Source organism: Mesoplodon mirus (genome assembly GCF_964341445.2).
Source record: "Mesoplodon mirus genome assembly, chromosome: 6".
Lineage (NCBI taxonomy): Eukaryota > Metazoa > Chordata > Mammalia > Artiodactyla > Ziphiidae > Mesoplodon > Mesoplodon mirus.
In genome coordinates, this window is record NC_138982.1 from 88,524,275 (window position 1) to 88,545,497 (window position 21,223).

The following is a 21,223-nucleotide window of genomic DNA, read 5'->3' on the forward strand; positions in this document are numbered from 1 at the left end:
GAGTCAGAGTCCAGTTATTTCCCAACTGGACCCTAACTCTGCAAGAATGTCCCTGTACAAACAAAAGACTAAAATAATCAGAAGGAAGATAGCCTTTAATATTTTAGCTCTTCTGAATTCTCTTTTTCATTAACTGCATTAGGTATGTCTTTCTCCAGTGCCTATTGCAATGCCTCATTGCATAGTAGGTAGTGAATAAATGTGTAATAAATAAGGGGGTAAGAACTTGTGCTTTTTCATTTTTCTTGATGTAGCAAAAGCTGAGACAGGAACCTGGGGATTTTATTTGATTTTACTTCTCTGGAGAATTGTTTTAAATGGGAATGATTAGTACACTGCTGGTGGCTGTGTTTGTTGGTAAAACTTTTTGGAGGATATATTAGTAATCTCTATGGAAAGTCCCAAAATGATGCATGTCTTTAATTTTACTCATTGAAATTCTAAGGATGTAATTAAGGATGTATGATATTGTTGTTGTTAATTTTATATTGGCAGTAAGAGCATTTTTCAACATCATTATGAAATTCTTAGTTATCCATTTTTATTTTATTTTATTTTAAAATTGAAATATAATTGACATATAACATTATATGAGTTTCAGGTGTACAACATAATGATTTGATATTTGTATATATTTCAGAATGATCACCAAAATAAGCCTAGTTAACATCCATCACCACACATAGTTACAAATCATCTTTCTTGTGATAAGAACTTTTAAGACCTACCCTCTTAGAAAATTTCGAATATGAAATACACTATTGTTGTTAACTATAGTCACCATACTGTATATTGCATCCCTATGCTTTATTTGTTTTATAACTGGAAATTGGTATCTTTTGACCCCTTTTACCCATTTCACACCTCCAATCCCCCACCCACCCCACTGCCCGCCTCTGTTCTCCATATCTATGAATTTAGTTTTTTGTTTTTTTAGATTCCACATGTAAGTAAGTGAAATCATATGTTATTTGTCTTTCTCTGTATGACTTATTTCACTTAGTATATGCCCTCAAGATCCACCCATATTGTGGCAAATGGCAAAGTTTCTTTCTTTTTCTTATGGCTGAATAATATTCTATATAGATACCACATTTTCCTAATCCATTCATCCATAAATGGACATTTAGCTTGCTTCCATGTTTTGGCTATTGTAAATAATGTTACAGTGAACATGAGGGTGTAGTTGTGAATTCTCATAGGTACTTTAAGGCACAATCACCACATTTTCCCAAGCACATTTGGTAATAAAATCTTGCTAGATAACCACCACAGGTAGAATAAGAGAAAGTAAAGGCAATGGTGGGAAGGCAGAAGGCCAGGATCCAGTCCTAGAATAACAGAATGCCCCTTCCTATCATTTTTCTGGTCCTCTGCCCTTTCTATACATTCCTTCTATTATTTTGTTTTCAGTTTTTTCCCCTCTTTTGTAACTTCTTTCTAAATTTGTGTTCTTTTTTCTATGTTAATAGGCTATGTCTCAGTTTTTATGCATTGTTAAACGTGTGTGTGTGTGTATATATATATATATATATATATATATATGGTATGTATGTATATACCTTCACACATATACATCTATATTCAGTGGCCTTATCAAGAAAATTAAAAGTTCATTTTTTTTCCATTATGGTTTATTACAGGATATTGAATATAATTCCCTGTGCTTTAGAGTAGGACCTTGTTGTTTATCTATTTTATATGTAGTAGATTGTATAAAAGTTCCTTTTTAACTATAATATGGTATTTCCTGTAACTGGTATTTCTTAGGTCCTAAGAATCTCATTGCAATATTTGTTCCTTATTTCCAGAGTTGCAATCACATAGTTGTTAAATAAGATAATTTGAAATTTCCCTTTAATGGATTGAATGTGATTCTACATCTCCAGTATCCTGATTATCTGCATTTAAAAATGGAATACAAATGCCATCTGATTTTTCTATCTGTAAAATTTCTTTGCAGATACTTTTAATTACAATTCCTGGCTTTTTGATTAATTATACCTTAATTCTTTGGCATTTGGCATCTGTGAACAAATTAGTTTTGAAAACCACCACATGGTTATTATTTTCAGCTATCCTTGTGAGTTCAGATCCTATGCTGACTTCATCTGCTATAAAAGACCTGGGTAAGTATATTTTTCTCTTTTCCTATATTTAAAATATATTCCATGCTTAAACTGTCTAGTTTTAAGATCTTTTGTTCACTATAGCTTTTCACTATGTGAAGTGGTGTGCTGGGACATTGGGCATTGAGCATAGAGATTCAGGTGGTGATGATTAGAACAGAAGGAAATGCCAGTGATGGGCTTACTTAGTATTTTAAGTCTTACATTCAGTTGTGGAATAGGGCAGGGGATTATCTGTAATCCTTGACTTTATGCATGCTTCTACCCTGAGCCAACAGAGTAGTTCTGGGGGAATTGCAATATTGCATGTACATTGCGGTGACATTTCTATTAACCAAAACCTCTTTTCTGTTGAAAACACTGTCGTTAAGATAATGCTATTTGTAAAAAAAAAAAAAAAAGAAAAAAAAGTCTTTGGAGTGTTTGTCACCATTAAGACTAAAAGCCTAAAAAGTCAAAAACAATAAAATCATTAATGATACAGTGTGTACTATTTTAGGAGAAAGAAATCTATATTTAAAAGTATAAAATACCAAGTCAATGTAACCCAGAAAAAAATCCAAGAGCCTCATTCAAAAAAAAAAAATTACCTAATTTGTATTCCCTCAGCTATTTTTTAGTAATAAGAACAAAAACATTTGCTTTAAAGTAGAATTAAAGTATAAGTTTAATATGGCATATACATGCACATACACACACACACTTTTTATGGCCACCTGAAAAGGAAAGAGCTCTCTGAGGCAAGTAGAAACAGAGTAGTGCAGAAACCTCAACTGTACCTATGTGAATAAAGAAAAGCCAGATCTTTAAGACAAGGAGATTTGTCTGTCCCGCAACCTTGCTTCTATGAGACTCTGTCAATGTCAGGTCCTTTCCTACTCAAAAGATTTGGAAGAGTTCTATGCTACCTGAGAGAATTCCATACTCCTCTTAATTGGAATCTAGTTACTTATTCCACTGACTTCCTGGTTTACCATTGTTGAATTTAAATAATTTCTTTGGGTTAAGTTACAAGGTTGTTCTCATAAACTTTAGCCATCTTGCTATTACTTTTGGAATTTTTTTCTCCTCAATTTGCATCTTTAAAAAATTTTTTTTTAAATAAAGTATCTTTCTCTTGACAACATTTTTGTCTGAGTTTTCAAAGCAAGACTTTTATATATTTTTTATTTTATTCTCAAAAATAAAATCTTCCCAGGCCAATGTCTGGAGTACATGAATACATTCACATTGTCTTGAGCTTTTTAGGGTCCACTGACTTCTCTTATGTTTCTTGTCTGTTATTTATTTCCAAATACTCACATTTTGTTATAGCCCCATTTTCTAAAATGGAATAGTTATACAACAGTGTCAGTTAGGGTTTGTCTTTGTCTTTGTTTTTGACTAAAAAAAACCACCAAAACATAGTGGCTTAAAACTACAATTACATATATATATATATATATATATACATATATATATATATATATATATATATATATATATATTAACATCTTTATTGGAGTATAATTGCTTTACAGTGGTGTGTTAGTTTCTGCTTTATAACAAAGTGAATCGGTTATACATATACATATGTTCCCATATCTCTTCCCTCTTGCGTCTCCTTCCCTCCCACCCTCCCTGATGGCATGGGCTGGGCTCCACTGATCGTGGCTAGGCTCACTAATGAGTCTCCAGTCAGCTGGAGGGTCATCTGGAGACTAAGTGATCTAGGATGGCCTCAACTAGGAAGATCTACCTTTCTTCCATGTATTTCTCACATTCCTCCAGAAGGGTAGCCAGGGAATGCTGCCATGGTGGTGGCAGGGATCCAAGAGAGAGGAAGCAGAAATTTTCCTCAAGCCTCTGCTTTCATCAAGTCTCATTAAAAAATAATAATAATAATTGTTTTAAATTTAAAAAACAGAACTCTTTGGTGAGAGAAACTGCAACATCTTACAGCAAAGCGTCTGGATGCAGGGAGAGGTGAAGAATTGGACCATCAAGGCAATTGAACTTCCACAGGAACAGACTGCCTTGGCTTTTCTTCTCTTCCAACAGCATACTTACTGTATTAGATTGTGATCACAACTATAGAGTGGTTGGTTCACAGGGAGGGCTTTTACCATTTCCTTAATAATATTTCCTTTATATGGACATTTTGAAAATCATTAAAGATACTCAAAGTTATAGTTTTGCCACTACAGGCACATTGAATAGCAAAGAAAAAATGATAATTGATGGATATCTAAACTTAGAATATCATCATAAATAGAGGAGGATTAGGATGGAAGTAGATTATATCAGGGTGCTCTCCATTAATGGAGCTTGATTTCTAAAATCATTGGAAGTGATGTATGGGAAAGTCAGACAATTTCTAATTATAGTGTGATTATCAGGACAATTGCCTTAATACTTTGGTTAGGTACTGTGGTATAAAGCCTTAGTTTATAAATATACTTTATTCCTCCACCATCAGTTTTTTTCTTGTCTTAAATGCATGATGTATGTATTTATATAAGCCAAGTCTCAGAATTAAAAGTAATAAATTTTATGTTTTCATCTGTGCTTTGAAACAAGGAATGAGAGCTCTAGTTGAGTATCTTACTTACATAAGCTATAATCAACCACAATTAATTTGCTAACTAATCATGGTGATCTAGACTTAACTTGTAGTTGATACATAATGAAATTTCCTTGAAGGGAGTTTACAAACATGACTAAAGTATACTTAAGTATGTAGGAAAAGTATGTGATATAAATACGTAGCTAAGAATATCCATCTAATTGCTGATAAAATTTTATTCTTCAACATTGATGAAGTTTTTCCCACCTTAAAAAAATATATTTCCTTCTGCAGGTCTTTCTAGAGGCCTCGTCAATTTAATTAATGGAGAAAGTCTGATGACTTCTATAGTATCTTTAATAGTGTTTACTAGTATTATGGATATTAATGTTGGCTTGCAGAAAAAGATTAACTATTCCTTAGGTAAGGACTTATTTTTTTCTTAATTTATTAAAATTAGAATCCTGTATTTTCTGAAAGTTGACATGGATTTTGTAACACCTTACCATAAGTTATGCTTATACAAACATAGTCGTATTAGTATAATGATTTACTCTTTACAAAGCACTACCACACATCCCTTATTTAATATCTGTTGTAGTTTTGTTGTGGGGCTGAGTTGGGACTTTTCACGAGGATGCATATAGAAGCAACATTCCACAAGCTTAGGCTGAACCATAATGCTTGATAACAAGAATGAGGGATGTTGTTTTTTATGCGTTGAAGATGAAATCAAAAGATAAGCCAGGTAGTGCATCCACCAGTGGCGAGAGGAGGTGGCTTCCCTTCCCTTCGCCCTGGGACTATCTCCCTGCAGGCAATATAGAAAGCTGTCAGCTCAGGGAGGAAATGTGAGTTATAAACCATCTACAAGGCCTGAGCACAGTGCTTGTAAGCAAAGAGACTGTAATATGCCTGGAAGCTCATTTACCACATTCAGATAGCCCTGAACAATAAGTATTTTATTTCCTTTATCATATGTGTATGTGTGCATGTGTGTGTATGAAATAAATGATATATGCACACTATAATGAGTGATTATAAAGTATTTATAAAGTATACAGATAAGTAATTATCACTCAGGACCAGAAATACAGTTACCAGCACTCCCGTGAGCATCTTATATGTCCCTTCCCCGTGCTTTCAGTGGTTCTCAGAGTGTAGTCTCAATAAAATTAGAAATGAAAAAGGAGAAGTTACAACCAACACCACAGAAATACAAAGAACCATAGGAGACTACTATAGGCAACTGTACGACACTAAAATGGACAACCTAGAAGAAATGGACAATTTTTTAGAAAGGTACAATCTCCCAAGACCAAACCAGGAAGAAATAGAAAATATGAACAGACTAATTACAAGCACTGAAATTGAATCTGTGATTTCAAAAACTCCCAACAAACAAAGGATCAGGACCAGATGGCTTCACAGGTGAATTCTACCAAACATTTAGAGAAGAATTAATACCTATTCTTCTGAAACAATTCCAAAAAATTGCAGAGGCAAGAACACTTCCAAACTCATTCTATGAGGTCACCATCACTCTCATACCAAAACCAGACAAAGATACCAAAAAAAAAAAAATTACAGGCCAATATCACTGATGAACGTAGATGCAAAAATCCTCGACTAAACATTAGCAATCCAAATCCAGCAATACATTAAAAGGATCATACACCATGATCAAGTGGGATTTATTCCAGGAATGCAAGGATTTTTCAGTATCTGCAAATCAATCTATGTGATACACCACATTAACAAATTGAAGAATAAAAACCATATGATCATCTCAATAGATGTAGAAAAAGCTTTTGATAAAATTCAACATCCATTTATAATAAAATCTTTCCAGAAAGTGAGTGTAGTGGGAACCTACCTCAACATAATAAAGACCATATATGACAAACACACAGCTAACATCACATTCAATAGTGAAAAACTGAAAGCATTTCCTCTGTGATCAGGAACAAGACAAGGATGTCTGCTCTCCCCACTTTTATTCATCATGGTTTTGGAAGCCCTAGCCACAGAAATCAGAGGAAAAAAAAAGAATTAAAAGGGACCCAAATTGGAAAAGAAAGAAGTAAAACTGTCACTGTTTGCCGATGGCATGATACTATACACAGAAAATCCTAAAGACACTACCATAAAACTACTAGAGCTCCTCAACGAATTTGGTAAAGTTGCAGGATACAAAGCTAATACACAGAAATCTGTTGAATTTCTATACACTAACAATGAAAGATCAAAAAGGGAAATTAAGGAAACAGTCCCATTTACCACCACATCAAGAAAAATAAAATGCCTAGGAATAAACCTACCTAAGGTGACAAAAGACCTGTGCTCTGAAAACTGTAAGACGCTGATGAAAGAAATCAAAGATGACACAAACAGATGGAAAGATATACATGTTCTTGGATTGGAAGAATCAATATTGTCAAAATGACTATACTACCCAAGGCAATCTACAGAGTCAAGGCAATTCCTATCAAATTACCAATGGCATTTTTCACAGAACTAGAATAAAAAAAATTTTAATTTGTATGGAAACACAAAAGACCTCGAAAGCAAACTTGAGAAAGAAAAACAGAGGTAGAGGAATCAGGCTCCCTGACCTCAGACTATACTACAAAGCTACAGTAATCAAAACAGTATGGTACTGGTATACCATACTGTTTTGATTACTGACTATTCTTTTTCCAAAAAGAATCACCCCTCTGATGTCTTCCTCTAGGGAGCTGGTTCAGGTGGTGGACAATTAATTACCCTACCTGTGCATAAGAAGCACTTGCTTTCAGCATTGTTATGTATCCAATTATTTTACCCAGGCCATGGCAGCTTGGAACAACAACTGGAACCCCAGTTTAGCACAGGAAGGTACATCCTCTTTAAATGCTTCATATATGCCATCTGTGGTGTATAAGAAAACCAAACCAACTATCTACATACAACCTTTTCCAAAATCCAGAGTGCAAAACAAGGTGACACCATACAGCACTTAGAGAGTTTTTACCATAAAACTTGCTGCAGATAAGGCATTCCTGAAGATGAATAAGGTGAACAAAAAAGAATTGTTTATATTCAGAAGCATCTTAAAAACTCAAGAGCCACCCTTGGGGAAAACTGAAAAATGTAAAATGTACTCATACATGCTGGTCAGAAGGATCCAAGCCCAGCCCCTATACCTGATCTAGTATTCTACTAGGTCCCATTTAAGATAGTAAATACTGCTTACAGAATTTCAGGGAACTTTATCAGAGGCAACATCTACAATCTAATCAAAAGAACTTTCTTGATATTCACTGAGAAGCAAAAAAAAAAAAAAAAAAAAAAGAAAGAAAGAAAGAAAAAAGTAAAAAGAAAAGTACTGATGTAGAAGTTAATTCATTCATTAATCCAACAGTTATTTGTTGATATGTACTATGTGATAGCTCCTATTCTAGGCCCTGTTGATTCAGCCATGAACATAATAGTCCTTGCTTTTGTGGAGCTTGCCTCAAAATTTTGACTATAATCAATGGTATAGAATTTTGGTTTTGATTAAATTTCAGAGGAGTAAAAACTTTTAAGTAATCACTGTTAAAATGATAATAGTAACAACATTTTATTACAAATGTCTGCTGTAGGAAGAAGAGAAGAGTGAACTTATTTTCTTCAACATTAGGACTTTCTCTGAATTTTTAATAGAAGAATTTCCCTTAAGAAAGTTTCTTGATAAGTTTTACTGGTATTTCATTTATATCAGTTAACACAACTGTGAAACAGTAATTTTCGTAGTAATCATTATTTTATAACATGTAATTATTTAAACAGTATTGCTCTATCTTTGAAGTGAACACATATTTCATAATAGGGAAAACCAAGAAGTTATTGCACTCAGAGGTTCTTACCTTTTCCTATTTGTATATTAGAAGTTTAAGAACATTGTAAGAAATAATGGATTTGCTTTGAGGCTTTTCCTGACCTAATAAATCCATTCAACACATATTATACTCATTAAGAGCTATATTTCTTTCTTAAAGGGGAAAGCAACTTTTAAACTGGGTCTTTTAACTCCAGTTCCCTGCATCCTTCTGAAACAAGAGTAGGCCTCCAGCCTATGTTTCATCTACAGGAGGTGCTGGATTCCCAAAATTATCATCATGGTCAACTCCATACCTAGAATGGATGTGACTTAGAGGGTCATTCATGAAATTCTCCTCCCAAGTTCACACTATCCCTACGGATGTTAAATCTTTCTGCTTGGCATATCTAGAAACCGTGGCTCCCTTTCAGCCATAGGAATGAGACTAGGTAGAGAAGGAATCTAAATAGCCTCAGTACTCTTAACAGTGCCCTTTCCACCAGTGGACATGATTAAGGATTCATAAATGGATTTTCTCCTTCATTTTACTATCTCAGAACATAGTTCTAGGATTTACTTCCCCAAATTTAGCCTTGTTTTTTGATGTGGTTGCTGTTGCTGTTTTCTGTTGGCCATTCTTAGTTTCGATTTTGTTCTTGCTCTTCACATATTCTGTTGAAGTTGACCCTTCAGGCTTTCCTGACCCCAAGACCCACTCTCATCTGTAATTCAAACTTTGCTCCTCTGTTCCTCACCCTGTAAAGGTGGGAAGGACTTCCTCACCCACTGAAAATGCCTGATTCCAGCACTCAAGGCTATCAAGGGCTTAGGTTTCCTGTTTTCCTGGGAAGGGCATCATAGCGACTGTAGAAAGGAATTTGGCAAGATATAATAATATCAATAAAGGATCAACTATCCTTTAGTGTAGTAATTCCACTTCTGGGGCATAAGGAAGTAATCAGAGAATTACAAAATAATTATGTACAGAAATATACACTGCAGCATTGCTTATCAGGGAAAAAACTGGAAAAAATGAAACATCCAACAATAAGGAACCAATTGGATCGGTTTGGCAGGCCAAGACAATATAGGAAATTCACTCAGCTGGGACTCAGAGGCGTTCCTTTTTTTGTATTTCTTTGTGGGTATTATGTTAGACCTGGAAAATAAGTTCCATGGGTTTAGAGACTTTCTACTTCTTGTTCATTACTGTTTTTCCAAAATGTATTACAATTTTGGCACTGAATAAATATATATTCCCTAATGGGGACTGAAAAATGCTCTTAAACTAAACTGATCAAATTTTACAAATTTGCATCTGACTTTTAACATTTGAAAAGAAACTCTTTCAATTTAGGAATAAGAAAATACCCTACATCTACCCCAAACACTATGAGCTATTTTTAAAGATAATGACAAAAAGAAAAGTTGACCCAGATTATCACTTAAAATTAAGAGCAAGTAAGTTCTATTAATTATTTTCTGTTTACTCCCCTTTCTTACAGCCTATAGTATCATGGATAAAATTTGGTCATATTGTATAGCAAGTCTCTTGTTTGGAATTCTAACTTCAAAACTGGTACAATTGTGGATGTCTACTGTTTTTGGAGATGACATGAATCATATAAGTCTCAGCATTTCAATTCTGTACCTCATCTTTTATATTTGTAAGTAAGAGGGCTATGCCTAAAATTAAATGATGTAGAAAAATTGAAAATAAAGATGTGGGAAATATTTAGGCCAAAAAAGAAACCAACTGATCTAGAAGGAATATTTTTGAAAATAATGTATCAAAGGAGATTAAAAATATTAATATGTATACAATGGGAAACAATGTACCAAGATATATAAAGACAATTATAAAAGACAAGAGAAATTTGACAAAATCATAATTACAATGAGATACTTTAATATGCCTTTCTTAGATAATTTCATAACCAACTGACAAAAAAATGACTATGGCTATAAAAAGATTTAAATAAAAACTCAAATGCTTGGCTCACAAGATATATAAAGAGTTTTATCTTCCAAAACAGAATGTTTATCCTTTATATATACCTATAGACATTAACAGAAATAAACTAGACTAGAAGAACATTACAATAAAATTTCAAACATTGTTCAACTACAATGCAATTAAATGCTACCTACAAAAGGAGAGTCTTTAAAAATAAACATTCTAACTGCCTGAAATTTAAAAAAAACTTTTCTTGGTAACTCTTCAATCAAAAAGGAAGTAAAAATAGAAGTTACAGATCAAGGAAGGCTAAACATTAGAAACTCTATCAACATTACTAATCCATTTACCACAACTCCCTTCTCACAGAAGTATGGCAGGCAATGATAATTAGCCATATCACTGTTCCCTGACAGAGCCTCAGAATCACTTTCAACCCAGCCCTTTAGACAGCTCCACAAATGATTTGGAGTTGGCATGTGTGATAATACCTACTTCCCAAATTACACTATGTCTTTCCATTACATTTAGGAATAAGAGTGTTGCCTAGCCTCATATCCCTGATTAAACACAGACGTAGAGAATGGACTTGAGGACATGGGGAAGGGGAAGGGGAAGCTGGGACGAAGTGAGAGAGTGCATGGACTTATATATACTACCAAATGTAAAATAGATAGCTAGTGGGAAGCAGCTGCCTAGCACAGGGAGATAAGCTCGGTGCTTTGTGACCACCTAGAGGGGTGCGATGGGGGGGGTGGGAGGGGGAGACTCAAGAGGGAGGAGATATGAGGATATAAGTATACGTGTAGCTGATTCAGTTTGTTATAAAGCAGAAACTAACACACCATTGTAAAGCAATTATACTCCAATAAAGATGTAAAAAAAAATTAAAACTTTAGGCACAAAAAAAGTCCTTTCTTTTGAGCAGTAACAAAGAAAAATTATGTAGTCAATGTGTTTTTTTTGTTTTTTTGTTTTTTGTTTTCGGTACGCGGGCCTCTCACCGCTGTGGCCTCTCCCATTGTGGAGCACAGGCTCCGGACGTGCAGGCCCAGCACCCACGGCCCACGGGCCCAGCCGCTCCGCGGCATGTGGGATCTTTCCAGACCGGGGCACGAACCCGTGTCTCCTGCATCAGCAGGCGGACTCTCAACCGCTGCGCCACCAGGGAAGCCCGTCAATGTGTTTTTAAATTGTTTAAATATGTATTTACATGCTAAACTGAGGGGTTATTGGAGTTGTTTGTATAGGAAGTGGAGTTTTAAATTGTCCAAATATCTGTTCATCATAATAAAATAACTTCAAATGAAAAAAGATACATATGTGTATTTGCACAAAACATTTTTAGAAAGAAAGAAGAAAAACTTGATACCAGTTACCTATAGTATGGAGCTGCTAACATATCACTGTATGCTCTTTTGTGCTCTTCATATGCTTTAGCACGTGTCTGTTTTCCTCTTGTTTAAATAAATGGCCAAAAGAACAACAACAACAAAATTTTAATTTGTACTTGTTAACTAGAACAATGTCTGCTAAACATTAAGAGAAAAAAAATAAGCCCATTACAGAACTGTATTGCTGTATAATCCCTTGGTAGTTTTTCTTAATGTGTGACTGTGTATATGTATGTTAGAAGCAAGCCTCTGTGAGTGTTCACAGGGTACTCCACTCCTCTCTAAGATCTTGATCCAATTATCTTAGGCTTCCAATTCTATAGTCTATGAAAACCCGAAGATATCTCCTCATAATTTCTGAAAATTTCTGGAGTTTTCTTCCTCATAATCTCTGCTGCCTCCTCATAAATATATAGCAATTTCTTCTTCTTAGTAAACTCTAGTGAAGATGGGGACAAGGAGAGCTCACAAGGAAAATTACATTGTGTAGTTCACAACTCTATGAGATCTAACAGCTACCCCTATCTCCTCACTCTTCCATGTTTCCCACTTAATTTTTACCACTTGTCTCCAGTATAGAAATTCAGCAAGCAGCCTTTAATGCTTGGAGTTGCCTTCTGGGTGTCTCATTCTGTACTTTCAAGTAGCTTATCTTATGATTTTTTCTGGGCAAATATAGTCCTCTCTTCAATAGAAATTCCAGTCAAAATTTTCTTTAAAACTATACCTGAAGTCCTGGCAGTTGAATTATGGGTATTCCTTTTTTCTAAAAAATATAATCTCTATACTGTACCATATTATTTGAATTTTTCAAAGTGATAATATATCACTTTCATAAGCTACTTTCAAAATTATTTTTCCCTCTAGCTCATGAAAGCTAAGAGAATGTTAAAGAATATTCCATAGTTTTGTACACTTTTCAGTCCCTGACAGTAAATTCGCCAAACCAAAATTAAACTGGGGAAGTAGATCCATATTGGGTTTCTATTGGCTCCACTCCCTTAGTCTTGTCACAATATCAAACCATTTCTATCTCCTATTGTCTTCTAAGAAAAAGTATGTGAAGTGGGCTAGTCCATAGAGAGCTCATCAGCTCACTTCTATTTAATTCATCCAGAGCCCCTCTGAAAAAATTAGACCTGTGGAGGGTGCTCTAGCCTCACTAGGGCACATGAAGAGATTTCTGAGCTCCACATTGTTGCCAATGATCAGAAGCCAAAGCAGTGCAAGGATGTTCATTACAGACTTTTCTGCACAGTTGGGTATGAATCTGAGGAGGAAGAAGGAGAATGGGTGGTGATAATAATTTGTGATATTATCCAGTTGAAACCAAGTGGGGGGTAGCCTCTCTATATGAAGTCACTACTATCAGATATCTGATGTTTTCATCTCTGGCAAAATCTGTGCCACTGTTGATGTTAAATTAATATTTTATATTTGTTTCTTTAAAAAAATAGGTAAGCTATTTGGAATGTCTGGAATATTTACCATCGTCATTATGGGACTTTTTTTAAATTCTACAAGTTTTAAACCAGGAGTTGAAGCACTTCTTCTTGAGTGAGTGGCTAGCATATTTTCACTTTGTTTCATACATTAGAAGTTACAATATTGTAATAGTAACTACATCTCATCTACATGGTCAAAATAAGATACTGACTTGAAAACTAGCTAACTAAAAACCCGTTCTAAAAACTCTGTTGCCTGTGTCCTCTAAACCTCCATCTTTAAGCAAAATTTGTAACCTCACTTTGAGTTCATGTTGACTCTATTTCACCACTAATTCCCTTAAGTCTCTGACCATATTACTCAGTAATGTTCAGTCTAATCCCCTAGACAGGGGCTAGGATTAAGGTAAGGCAACTGAGGCCTTCATCTCAGGCACAAAATTTAAGAGGGTGCCAAAACACTCAGTAATCAAAGTAAATATTTTAAAGCAATCTTTTAAAACTGAAATTAATACAAAAAATCCATGGTGAGAATACAAAATTTTAAAAGAAAGATCCATATTACTAATAGTTCCTTTTGCCTCAGGCTCCAATATGGATCAGTTTGGCACTGCCACTAGAATGGAAGACCAATATTTTAAGGACAGTGAAGAGAGGCCATGCAAAGCCAATTAAAAGATTAAGCTGGGGCATTTAAATACAATTGGCAGTCTTAAAAAAGAAAATAGAAGAGTATAAATTGTGCCTTGCTCAAGGGCACCCAGCTGAGGGGGTGAGTGGAATCTGTGTCAGTCTTGAAGAAGGGTACTTTCTGTAATGTTCCAATACATGGGATGGGAACTTGGCCTAAATCACACAATGGCAACATATTAATATGTGTTAACAGAGGCCCTGAACATAATCAATGAATTTTTGGCTTTTGGGAGAACATTATGGAAGATGAAATGAGTTCAGAAGAGAAGCTGAAAAGTATAGGATTTTATAGGATTTGAGAGCATGTCACTAAAATTTCATGTCAATTACAATGGAAGCCAGTTGTACTAGCAGCTAGGCAGCATTAATTGGGCCACACTGTAGGAAGAATTTAAAATGTTATGCATGTATTTATATCTATGGGAAGTGATTCTGAAGGCTCCCTTCATTCTTGCTGTAACTGAAAGCTGGATCTCCCCTGAAGACATTATTTCCCTCGTGTTCCTTAAAGGTTATAGTGTCTTTCTCACCTGCATCCCTGGTGCTGTAAGCCTTGGGTTGAGGTGGGTGATTTTTCTGTACCTCAGTCATTTCTATATTGTTTTTCTTATTCTTCCCCAGAGGAGCCCAGTTTTGAAGCTCACGCCATCAGATTATACCATCAGCCACCCTCTTGGTTGTAGTTGTCTCTAGAACTCTGAGTCACACTCTCCATTCTGTGAAGATCTTGGCCCCTGTCTCACTGCGACTCTCTCCAACATCATGCTGTCACCATCCTTAGTGGCATCAATCAATATTCACACAGTTGATCCTACTATTCCCTCACCTTTCAATTCCAAGACTTCCTCTCCTCCTGTGAGCCCATCTATCACTCTGCTTCGGCCACCCACTTTATGCTCATACAAATAATAACTTCATAATCTCAATTTCAGGAATCTTACTATCTAAAATATAATATGTGCCAGCTCCTACTCTCCAAGGCAGTAGAAATCTAAGATAATAATGGTAAATCCTAGTAGATCCTATAAGAGTCTACATCAGGTCCATGCTACTCTCTAAGAGAAGAGGCACACCATCTCCCATCTTTTCAGCTTAACCCCCTAGGACCCCAATTCTAACAATTCTGTTGTCACACTGAGAATATAACGCATTGAACCTATGATGTTTTCTGACCCTCACCCACCTCACTTCCTCCTTACCCAGATCATTTCTTTTGTTTAAAACCATCTAATAACTTCTCATTTGGCTACAAGTCAAAGTTGTTTCAGTGGCAAACAAATGATATGTTTGTCCCCCTCTTACTTCTGTGATTCATTTCTACCACTCTCACCCTCACCCACGCTGCTCTAGCCACACTTGTTATTCCTCAAATATACCAAACAGGCTTCCTGTTTGGGCTTGTGTTCTTGTGCTTCTGCTCTTGAAATGTGCTTCCTTTACATATTGGCATAAGTAGCTGCTAATTTCATGCTTCTATTTCATGCTTCTATTCATACATCACCTTGTTAGAAAGAAATTCCTCAAATAAGAGATACTTCCTTGTCAACCCATATAATTTTTTAAGTCATATAGTACTACTTGGTTTATTTTTATTTTTAAAATTTTATTTAAATTTTATTTATTTTTGGTTGCATTGGGTCTTCGTTGCCGTGTGCGGGCTTTCTCTAGTTGCCGCGAGTGGGAGATACTCTTTGTTGCAATGCAAGGGCTTCTCATTGCAGTGGCTTCTCTTGTTGCTGAGCACAGGTTATAGGTGCGTGGGCTTCAGTAGTTGTGACACACGGGCTCCGTAGTTGTGGCTCACAGACTCTTGAGTGCAGGCTCAGTTGTGGCGCTCGGGCTTAGTTGCTCCGCAGCATGTGGGATCTTCCCGGACCAGGGATCGAACCCATGTCCTCTGCATTGGCAGGTGGATTCTTAACCACTGTGCCACCAGGGAAGTGCCAACCTGTATAATCTTTTATTCTTGACAAACTGATGGCCCTAAAATGTCCAGGCCATAAGGTTTTATCATTCCTCTAAGCTAAGGGCTGTGCAACATTGAGACATAAAAATGACACAGATGCCTAGATCTATAGTATCAAAATCTATGAGGGTGAGAGCATGGGATGTCTGATTTTAAAAAACTCTTCCCAGATGATACTTATATACAGAAAGGGTTGTGACCCTTTGCTCCCATAAAAGGTCTAGATTTGTTAGGATAACTCATGATCACCAAATAAAGGAAACAGACTTTAAAAAAAAAATTCAGAGTTTTTTTTCTGTGTGCCTAACTGATTGCACACATGCACACAAACACGTACATGCGCACATCTATTAGATGGATTTGGAGCTTGGTTATTCAACTCATATCCACTCTGAATTTGGTGGGCATTGATTCCTTACAGAATCTGGTTTCCTCCTCATAAGATTTCTCCTGTTAATTTCTACCATATATGAAAGAGTCTTGATAACTCTTCAATATATGTCGCTTAATTGATTTGATTACATTTTGTGCTAATCTCAACAAGACTGAGATTTTTGATATTTGGAGGCATTTTTCCACAGTGTTTCATATTGAAATTTTCTCTGGTAATGCCTAGGTATTTGTGTTTCAGGGACAGAGTCTGGCAGCATATGGGTAAAACCAAGCTCTTTTTCCTCTCATAAAATGGTGTTCATGTGCCCTTTTAATCTTTTCCATTTATTTTGCTCTACATATAATGTCAACATTAAAGACATGAAATATACAGAAAGATAACAAGACGTTTTAAATAGCTATGGTCCCAACACCAAAAAATGACAAATACTCGTGTCTGAGTGTACTTTTTCAAACTGCTTTGCCTGCAGCTGATGAGAACATGAGCTTTGTGAATGATGCAGAGTTTTCCTGGGCTCTGGAGTACTTGAATAAGTACAGACTCAGAAATCACAAAAGGAGAATCTACAAAGGGCATTCATGTGAATAAAAGATCCATTCCCATATTCTAAGTGCTAGCTAGATTTTGGGCAAAGGCTTAATTCTATCACTATGTATATCAGACTAGTAGTTCAGTATTTCCTTTTAAAATAAACAATTTTAGATCTTCCTAATGATACAAGGACTTCACAATCAGTATTTTCCAGCTACTTGAACCATAGTGCCTGAATGAGTTCTGTCAAATAGCATAGCTACAACCTAACATGTCTTTCAAAGTCAACCCAAATAGAAAGACACTAATTTACATTCAGTGTAAGCTGGTTAAAATTGCTTAGAAGTATTTGTTTACTTACCTTAGTGCTCCTTTCTTCCCAGTTAAATTATAAGCCCCTTGAGTGTTGGTGAATGCCTTATTCATCTTTATTTTCTTTATAATGCCTAGCACAATGCCTTACATAGATAAGTCTTGCATTGAACATGTTAGATTAATTAACTATATTTACATTTTTTTTCTAAAAATGCAGATTCTGGAATTGTCTATCATTTGTTGCTTTTCTTATGGTGTTCACTTTCACTGGACTTCTAATTCCTGCACATACATATTTATATATATCATTTTCTGATATATATTATTCATTAAATATCTGCTTAACACTTATTGTTTTCAGGTAAGAAAGTCATTTGAATATTTCTATTTATAAGACATTGACTAAGCCTGAAGACATTCTTTAAATGACAGAAATGTTTCATTCCTTAGAATGAAAAATTCAAACTTTCCAAGGAATCATCAGCAAATTAGCACTCAGTGTTTTATTCAATTTTTAACTACATTTCAAAGCAATGCAAGCATGTTGTAAAATTTTTGAAAATCAGAAAAAAGAAAAAAATTTCTCATAATCTTACTACCTAGAGGCAACCACTACTAACGTTTCATATATTTCCTCCAGTGTTTTTTATTGTTTTTTATTCTATGAGGTTTCATGAAGTTAAACACCTATCATAAATAAAAATGTTATCTTGCTTTGTTCGCTTAATATTATATAACAAATAACTTACTCTTAATAAAGTGTAGCTGGAAATTGCTTTTTAAAAATCAGGGAGGGACAAATTGGGAGACTGGGATTGATATATACATGCTACTATGAATAAAATAGATAACTAATAAGGACCTACTATATAGCACAAGGAACTCTACTCAATGCTCTGTAATGGCTTATACGGGAAAAGAATCTAAAAAAGAGTGGATGCATGCATATGTATAACTGATTCACTTTGCTATACACCTGAAACTAATACAGCATTGTAAATCAACTCTACTCCAATAAAAATTTTTAAAAAAGAAAGATAACCTTCTTTCCTCCTAAATTATTATTCACTATTATTTGATATCTGCTCTGTTCGGTGTTCTGACAATTCTGGCATTCTGCCATGTTATGTTATGCGATGTTATGTTGTTACTTTTAGGTTACATTTTTCTAGCTTTGATTCAAAAAAATTAAAAATAAATTAAATGATCACATGTCTAATAAATAAATAAATAAAAATCATATGGAAGTCCTCCTTGTAAATGTCTTTTTTTGCCTAAATAATTTTTGTAGCCCCCTTTCCAGTGTTACATAAGCAGTCTGCTTATGTAACTGAAAAGGAGATGACATAGAAGAGGAAAACCACCATAACAATTCTTTAATCTCCATCACCAAAATTGTTAACATTCTACTTCCATCTAGGAAGATTAGTTGGGACTCAACATCAAGTCAGCCAGTGCCAAGTAAATGGAAATTCGCCCCAAATTATCTGATACAGTTAGTGTAAAATATAAGAATGATCTGTGACTAAAAGAAGAAATAGAAATGAATTAACTGATACTGGGCAGATTCAGTAAGATTAAAATCTACTAAGAAAAAGAAAGAGATGACATTATTTTCTCTCATATTTATTAGATTTGCTTTTATTTGTTTTTGAGATCTAGAATAGAGTATATCTACAAAATATCTCTAACACTTTCTTTTCCACCTGGAGAAGCACCACTCAAAGGTGTTGTGGAATTACTCTACTACTTTCCTAAGAGAAAGAAAGAAAAAGAATAATACCATTCTCTTGGTATGGAATGCCCTTCTGCCTTCCTTTTGTGCCATACCAACAGAGTGTGAAAGATGGTTCATTTGTCTGAGAGTTGACAGTTCCACAGGGAATAGATTGGAATAGCATAGAATGGGATGGAAAGAAATTTCTATAACAAAAATAACTTTTAAAAATCTGTTTTGTCTTTTAGACTTCTGGTCTTTCTATTATTGAGCCCTCTTTTGTCTCGACTTGGTCATGGTTTCAGCTGGCGCTGGGCATTCATTATGGTCTGGAGTGAAATGAAAGGGACTCCTAATATAAACATGGCTCTTCTGCTTGCCTACTCTGAATATTCTCTTGGATCTGAGAGGGAGAAATCTCAAGTAAAGAAAGATGTGGTTTTTTATTAGAATATTTTATGAAAACTGTTTCTGTGTACTAAAATATGCTTTTGTAGTGAGATTGTTCAACCCCACTTGGAATGTGGGAGTGATTTAGCTATGATGGTAAAACTGGGGAGGGGAAAAACAACTGGCAACTTTCCTCTTCTCCATTCTAGCTTAAGGATTCCTAAATCCCTTCATCATACTCCTAAAAGATAGGTTTATTGTACAAGTTAAGGGAATTAAAACTTATAAGTCATTTAAAATATTACCTGATACAGAGCATGCACTTAATAAATGTTTCTATTTTTATTTACTTCTAACACCTACTCAAGAAAAGCAGAAACCTACTTATAATTGGCTCTATTGCCTTCTGTAACTTTATGAGGCCACATTTAGTAACGCTAGGAACCAAAACATTTTGTTTATTAACGGAAGTTATCTCTAAGATAGAACCCCCAAACTCTGCCTAACAGAATATAATGGGTATGACTCTCCCTCTACCTCATCTCAAAATAAGATAATTTCAAGGAGCTCTTTAAGAAATTTTCTATGCAAACATCACAACACATCTAATACTTCCATCGTGGCTTTTTTTTTTTTTACATAAATTCCAAGAGTAAAGGGAACAGTGCAAAGGCCATTATTATGTATACTCCAAACATTAGAAAACTAAATATTCAAACACTGCTTTCTAAACCAAAGTATCTAATATTACATGACCTCCTCCTTCTTTTTAACTTATCTCCACCTGCCTGAATAAAAATCAGCATCATCATCATACATCCTGACCAGTATAATGGTGAACGTTGCACATGGATATGGGTTCCGAAATTTTTAATTGGTTGCTATTTACTGTGTGACCATCCACAAGTTATTTAATTCCCACCACTTCACCCAAAGTGTCAGTTTCCTCACTCCAAAACAGATTTAGTAATAATACCAATGGTTTGCTAATAAATATTTAACAAGTAACTTTCTCAGAGAGAGGAAGACCCTAAGCTGTAGTGTTTGCCAGTTTCTGTTGTGTAATCACTGGCACCAACAGGAATATCAATCTGCTCATAAACTTCCTGAAAATTTAATGATCAGCTCTCACAAACTTGTATGAGCCAGGTCTATCTGGCTATCTCACTATCTCCAATGTCTCAAAGGGTTATTATGATAAATTGAAAATATACCTAAAATGCTTAACACATTGTTTAGCATATAGTAAATGTACAACAAATCTGAGCTATGATGATGATGTTGATGATGATGATGTTGCCATATAGGCTTGCTTTCAAATAAAACTTTGGTAAATAAAATCATTTGAGAGATGTCTCAGTAGTAGTTAACTAGTTGAGAAGAAAGTAGCACTCCTTAATTTAATTTAGTTGAATCTTACAGCTAATTTATTAATACAAAGAGGCACTACAATGAAAGCTTAAAGTTTTAACTTAATCCTGTCTCTACTACTCACAAGTTCAATGACTGAACTGAATGTGTTCCAAACAAGTACATAAAAATATGTGAAGCAAAAACTGAGAACTAAGAGGAAAAATAGACAAACTATATTTGGAGACTTTAACACTCCTTTTTATAATTTGTTCAACAAAGTGTAGAACTAGATAAAAAATCAGCAAGGATATGGAAAAACTAAGCAACACCATCAACCAACAGGATCTAATTGACATTTATAGAATCATATCAACTGATACAGAAAAAGCACTTAACAAAAATCAATATCCATTTATGACAAAATCTTTCAAAAAATAGAAATAGAAGGGAATTTCCTAATGTTGGTAAAGAACAGCTACAAAAAAATTTACAGGTGGCATTATAATTAATAGTGAAAGACATTTTCACCCTATAATTGGGAAAAATCTAA

At 34.8% G+C, this 21,223-nt stretch overlaps 1 protein-coding gene across 1 annotated transcript in view; it reads left to right on the forward strand.

Moving 5' to 3' along the window:
• The window catches only part of SLC9C1 (solute carrier family 9 member C1), a gene marked incomplete at its 3' end in the record, with an annotated part of 106,126 nt that overhangs the window by 12,005 nt on the left and 72,898 nt on the right, over positions 1-21,223 (forward strand). The window contains exons 4-9 of the mRNA XM_082624359.1: positions 1,964-2,129; positions 4,969-5,097; positions 10,024-10,185; positions 13,327-13,426; positions 17,431-17,574; positions 19,179-19,353. Coding sequence (XP_082480485.1) covers positions 1,964-2,129; positions 4,969-5,097; positions 10,024-10,185; positions 13,327-13,426; positions 17,431-17,574; positions 19,179-19,353 — 876 coding nt within the window. The remainder of the gene's footprint in view (positions 1-1,963; positions 2,130-4,968; positions 5,098-10,023; positions 10,186-13,326; positions 13,427-17,430; positions 17,575-19,178; positions 19,354-21,223) is intronic.